We start from the raw sequence: 6,000 nt of genomic DNA, 5'->3' as shown, positions 1-6,000 counted from the left end.
AATAATAATAATAATTACTTCTAAAATAAAAAGAAAGAAAAAATTTAAAGGCAAAGAACTGAATAAATTATTTGCAAACAATAAATATGAAAGGCAAAGGATTAATGTCCTCAGGGTTAAAAATGTTCTCACAAATTCAGTAAGACAAACAGGCATTCCAATAGAAATGTGAGTAAAAGCCATGAACAGACAAGTCACAAAGGATGCAGAATAGCCAATAGAAGTGTTTTTTAAAAAGCACCTTTCACACACAAAAATCACTTTTCATACTCAAAATATATATTAAAAATAATGAGATGCCATTCTTAACTAGATTAACAAAGATTAAGAATACTAATACTACCCTATGATAATGAGACTGTAAGGGATGTGGTTATTGTCACATAACCAGTACAATCTTTCTGGAGAACAATTTGGTAAGGTCTGTCAAAAACACAACCCATTGACCCTGAAATTTCACTTCTAGCATTTTGTTTCAAGTAAATAAGGAAGGTGTGCCAAGGTGAATATACGATGATGTTTATTGTACAACTGCTTGTAGTACTGCTTTTCATGAGAGGAACTAGAGCATAGTACATAAGATTCAAACTGATAAAAGACCTTAGGCAAGTAATCTCTTTTTGCCTCCATTTTGTATATAAAATGAAAGTAGTAATAACCGCATCTTCAAACTGTTGTGCAAGTTAGCATGCTTAGAATCAGTTTCTGGCATATAGTAAAGATTATTTCATTGTTAGCTATGATTATAACAGTGGAAAACCAAAGTAATCTAAACATACAACAGTAAGATAGTGGCTAAGTAAGTTATGATCAGTCATATAATGGAATAGTCTACACATATTAAAAATGATAACAGATTTATGTTTTATCATGCAGAGAAATGTTCACATTATATTGCTAAATGAAAAAAGGAAATGATGAGACAGTATATATAGTATGATCCCAGTTTTGTCTTTAAAATAAGTATATATGGCACAGACAAAACTCAAAATACACGTTAATAGCATTTCTTTCCAGCTACTGGAAACAGTTATTATTTTATCTACCTACTATTCCTAAGTTTTCTATAGTGAAAATATAGTGAATAAAAATATAGTAAAAGCCAAACAGAGAAAACAATTGAGCGGTTTCTCAAAAAGGTGAACCTAAGAGTTTCCATGTGAACCAGAAATTCCACTCCTAGATATATAGCCAAGAGAATTGAAAGGATATGTTCACAAAAAAGCTTGTACATGAATGTTCATAGCAGCATTTAATCAGCCAAAAAGTGGAAGCAGCTCGAATGTTTATTAACTGATAAACAAACAAAATATGGTATATTCATACAATGGAATATTATTCAGCAGTAAAAATAAAGAATAATATTAAGCCAAGTAAAAGAAGTCAGAAGTAAAAGACCACATACTCTGTGGTTCCATTTATATGAAATGTCCAGAATAGGCAAACCTATACAGACAGAAAGTAGATTACTGGTTGCCAGGGATTGGGAGGAATGAGGAATAGGGAGTGACAGCTAATGGATATAGGTTTTCTTTGGGGGTGATGAAAGTGTTCAGGGATAGATAGTGATGATGGTTGCAGAACTTAGTGAATATACTAAAAACCACTGAATTGTATATTTTTAAAGACCTAATTTTATGGCTTGTGAATTATGTCTCAGTAAAATAATGTTTAAGAAAAGTAAAATAGAATCTATTAGCTGTAAGACAGCAGATTTTAAAAGGAATTTGGCAAATTAAAGTCTCATTTTTCATTGAATCCTATAATTACAAGTATGGATTTTAAAATAATAGATTTTTTTTGTTCTACCAAAAGACATATGCATGCATATGTTCATCAAAGTACTAGTCACAGTAATAAAGACATGGAATTTCCCTCGGTACCCATCAGTGGTGGATTGGATAAAGAAAATGCAGTACATATATACCATGGAATGCCACACAGCCATAAAAAAAGAATGAAGTTATGTCCTTTGCAGCATCATGGATGCAGCTAAAGACCATTATCCCAAGTGAATTAACACAGCAAGGAATGATAAAACAAATTCCACATGTTCTAACTTATAAGTGGGAGCTAAACAATGAGTGCCCATGGCTCGTTGACATAAAGATGGTAACAATAGATGTTGGGGCCTGCTAGACTGGGGAAGAAGTGGAGGGGCAAGGGTCAAAAAACTTACTAGAAGGTACTATGCCTGGTACCTGAGGGATGGAATCATTTGTACCCCAAACCTCAGCATCACACGGTATACCCAGATAACAAATCTGTATGTGTGCCCCTGAATCTAAAATAAAAGTTGAAATTATTAATTTTTTATTTTATTTTAGATTCAGGGGCACATGTACAGATTCAGGAGACAGAATCATTCATACCCCAAACCTCAGCATCACACAATATACCCAGATAACAAATCTGTATGTGTGCCCCCGAATCTAAAATAAAATTTGAAATTATTAATAGATAAATAAATAAAAGTAAATTTTGTTGCAGAAATGTGAATCAGGAAATTATAAGTGACCCTGTAGCTGTATCTCCACAGCTTCCCCTAACCCCCACAACCCCACTTTAGTTAATGAAAACTTGAGGCATTTAAAAACTGATATAGGAAACTATTTGCGTCTGTTGTCAGAACTTGGCTTTATATCTTAAATTATTTGCACTACTTTTGGAATCTTTATGTGTCTGTGTTTTGTCATGTAAGCTGCCATCTCTATAGCTCACCTTATGGTGCGTAAGTTGTTCAAGTATGTTCTAGAATAACGTACCAAGTATAAATTATCTCATTTTCCCCTTTGTGATTTCTCTTTCTCCTCTTTCCATTCCTTTCCCACTCCTGGCCTTTCTTGTACTCCAAAATATTTGAAAAATCGAGTTAGCGTATAGTACCTTATTTTTAATAAATTCTTTCCTTAAGCATTTTTTGAACACCTAATATGTATCAAGGCAATGTGCTAAGGTTAACAAAACAAAAATGAAATACCTGGTTTCAGACAGATAAAGTGATACATCTTAGAGCTGCTCTGGGAACAGTTTAGGAGGCCATTTAACCCAGATATGGACCATAAGGCAGGACTTCTTTTACCATCAATACAATTGGTAGATCTTCTTTTAAAGCACATCGCATCAATTCTACATTTTTAGAAAACTGTTGACAGTATAGCTTATTCTTGGTACTTAGCAAATCCTATAATTATGTAAGTACAGAAAAAAAATTTTTGAGAAAAGCAGTGGGGATCTATCCCCAAAGGTATGTATATAAGCCAAAAATTATTTTTTAATTGGCATCAATATAAGCAGTACAGGCACAGAGACACTGAATGAAGGCCTGCTTTCTGCTCAACTGCTTAGAGTGTTTAAGATCTTTTAAACCATCAGAACTTTTAGGCTTTGCTTCCCCTACTAATAATACCTACTAGATTTTTTAAAATACCATCATGAACTTAAAGGAATTACTATTCTTATTGGTGTTTTTAAAGAAACAAATAATCTCTCTATACTGCTTTGTTCAGGACTGATTTTCAACTGATATATACTGATATAGCCATATTGGTTGTTAGGTATTGAAATATCTTCTTACTGGTTGGTAAAGAGCCGCTGTCGTAAGCTGTCTGGATGCCCCGCCACAGCCTGGTCTTTCCAACAGGAACTTGACTCCTGCACCTCCCCACAGTCCAACAATTAAAAGGTTATCCGAGGCATAGCAGGAGGCCTTTAGGACCCTCTGCTTCACTAGGCTTGCATCCATGCTGATTGCTGGTGCTTGGGCCATCCCTTTCCTGTAATAATTTTGAATATCATCCCGACTTTCTGACTGATTGGGTAAATCATTACTGATTTTTATCAATGTTTGTATTCTGCAATCTAGAGTATCAAATAGCTCAAACTCACCTGTGTTGCTTATCTGTATAGAATCAATATTCAGAGGTACATTCTTTCTGAATAAGCCCAGAATGCCATCATACTATAACTCAAGTCTCTTAAACCACACTGCATTTTTTTCTTTATTTCTCTCAATGTTGACAGTTTGACCTAAGTTCTGTGTTCTCTTGTTCCTTTCAGTTCGCTTTGCACCTTATAGGCCTCCAGATATCTCCTTGAAGCCTCTGCTCTTTGAAGTGCCCAGCATCACTACAGAGTCAGTGTTTGTTGGCCGAGATTGGGTTTTCCACGAAATAGATGCTCAACTTCAAAGTTCAAATACCAGCGTGAACCAAGGAGTAGTAATTGTGGGAAACATTGGCTTTGGCAAAACTGCCATCATCTCCAGACTGGTGGCCCTCAGCTGCCATGGTACAAGGATGAGACAGATCGCCTCAGACAGCCCACATGCCTCCCCGAAACGTATGTATTCCTTTTTAACGAATTCCCTGCTTCATTGGTGCTGAAGCTTTTCTGACATATTTTTATTAGGTCATATATCCTTTTATTTTCTCATCTGCAAAACCTGACTTCCACGTGAGAACTATTCATTCAGAGTTGAGAGAAAGAATGTAATACTCTATTTACATCTAACCCACATAACCAATAGTCACCTAAGTGTTACTGGGAAAAAAAAAAAAAAAAAAACCTTTTTCATGGAATAAATTTATGACTCTTCCATGCTGGCCATACAGTTGGTCTGTCCTTTAGATAACAACTGCAGCAGTTGCCAGTAGAGTGCTTTGCATTCATCACTGTCGGATTTTGCTTAGTCTGTGCCCAGTTCTTCTTGGATTTGCCAGCACGATCTGTTTTCATCCTTCATTTCTTTTCTGTTGACATCAGCATTGTACTGCTTGGACTTGAGCTTCATTGTGTCCTTGAAGGGGTTCTCCTGCTTCCTTGTGAAAAGGTGTTGAGCTCTCATATGTATTCAGGCTTCTTTCATCACAAGCAGGGGGCAGCTTAATAATCACCACCAGGATCTTACTGATTTATTTTTTAAACACTCATATGGTACTTACTATGTGCCAGACACTCTCTAAGCTCTTTACAAATATTAATTCATCGAATTCTGCTGTCAGCTTAGTGAAGTTGTCTTCATTTCACAGGTAAGTAATCTGAGGTTCAGAGAGGTTAAGTAAGTTCTCCCAGGTTTTACAGCTAATAAATGGTGAAACTAAGCAGTCTGATTTCAGAAGCCATTCTCTTACCCATTTTGCTATGCTGCCTCTCCTTATTGGTGAAACTCACTTTAGTAAAGAAAATAAATAGCAATATATCAGTGTTCTTCTTGTACATACTGTAGGTATAGAACCTGTCTACCTGGTTTCTGTTAGAAGAAAACCAAAAAAAGAAACTACTGCTCTGCCAGTCCAAATCAATAATCTTGCCCACCACAGACTTTCAGACAGCAACCACTAGAAATGGTTTGTGTGAGATGATGGTAGTTACGGGGTCTAGCACAGTGCTAGAAACATAACAGGAACTCACTGAAGACCCTCCAAACTTCTTGGTTTCCTATTGAAGCTAGTTAGTAGCCTTGTATCATTAAGGAAGCAGATTGCCCCTGGTAAGCTTATGGATGTCTAACGTGGAAGAACTAGTGTCTTAGAAGAAAACTGTTTGAATTAAAATACCTCTTACCAGGGTATGGTAAGAATTGTTATGGAAGAATTCCTTTCTTCAGAGGCATATATTGCTAGTTTCTAAATGAAGCTCTTATGAGGTAGATTGGCATAGTATTGTGGGAGTCAGGAGCCCAGGGTTTGTGCCCCAGCACTCAAATTGACTAGATTTTGTGAACCTGAGAATTTTACTTTAATTCTTTAGAGCTCAGTTTTCTTATTTGTAAAATGAAGAAATGTGACTAGTTGATACTTCAGAATTGTGTCTGCTGAAATTTTGATTCTGAGAACATATTTTCATGGTTAAAAGTAACTTTCCACACTATTCCAGTATTTTTCTTTGAGTACGTAAGTATTTATCACTCCAAACTGCTGTTTATCTGAGCAGTCCAAGTGCCTTGCTATTTGAGTGTGTCAGAAAGGAAACCAGAAAACTCAAGGTCTCTGTGACTTC

The 6,000-nt window shown here is 35.8% G+C and overlaps 1 protein-coding gene and 1 long non-coding RNA gene across 10 annotated transcripts in view; one reads left to right on the top strand and one right to left on the bottom strand.

Annotated features, from left to right (window-relative positions):
- Nucleotides 1–771, bottom strand: part of LOC116541675 — a 19,434-nt gene extending 18,663 nt beyond the window's left edge. Inside the window, exon 1 of the long non-coding RNA XR_004264894.1 lies at nt 761–771. This is a non-coding gene — a long non-coding RNA (uncharacterized LOC116541675). The remainder of the gene's footprint in view (nt 1–760) is intronic.
- TANC2 (tetratricopeptide repeat, ankyrin repeat and coiled-coil containing 2) overlaps nt 1–6,000 on the top strand; it is a 435,131-nt gene that overhangs the window by 318,998 nt on the left and 110,133 nt on the right. For all 9 annotated transcript variants that reach the window (XM_032266054.1, XM_032266053.1, XM_032266051.1 and 6 more), the window contains one exon: nt 4,060–4,341. In XM_032266054.1, coding sequence (XP_032121945.1) covers nt 4,060–4,341 — 282 coding nt within the window. The remainder of the gene's footprint in view (nt 1–4,059; nt 4,342–6,000) is intronic.

This window comes from Sapajus apella, unplaced genomic scaffold (genome assembly GCF_009761245.1).
Source record: "Sapajus apella isolate SASKATOON/1434 unplaced genomic scaffold, GSC_monkey_1.0 scaffold153, whole genome shotgun sequence".
NCBI lineage: Eukaryota > Metazoa > Chordata > Mammalia > Primates > Cebidae > Sapajus > Sapajus apella.
Note: the sequence above shows the minus strand (reverse complement) of the source record. Positions and strands in the feature narration are given on the sequence as shown.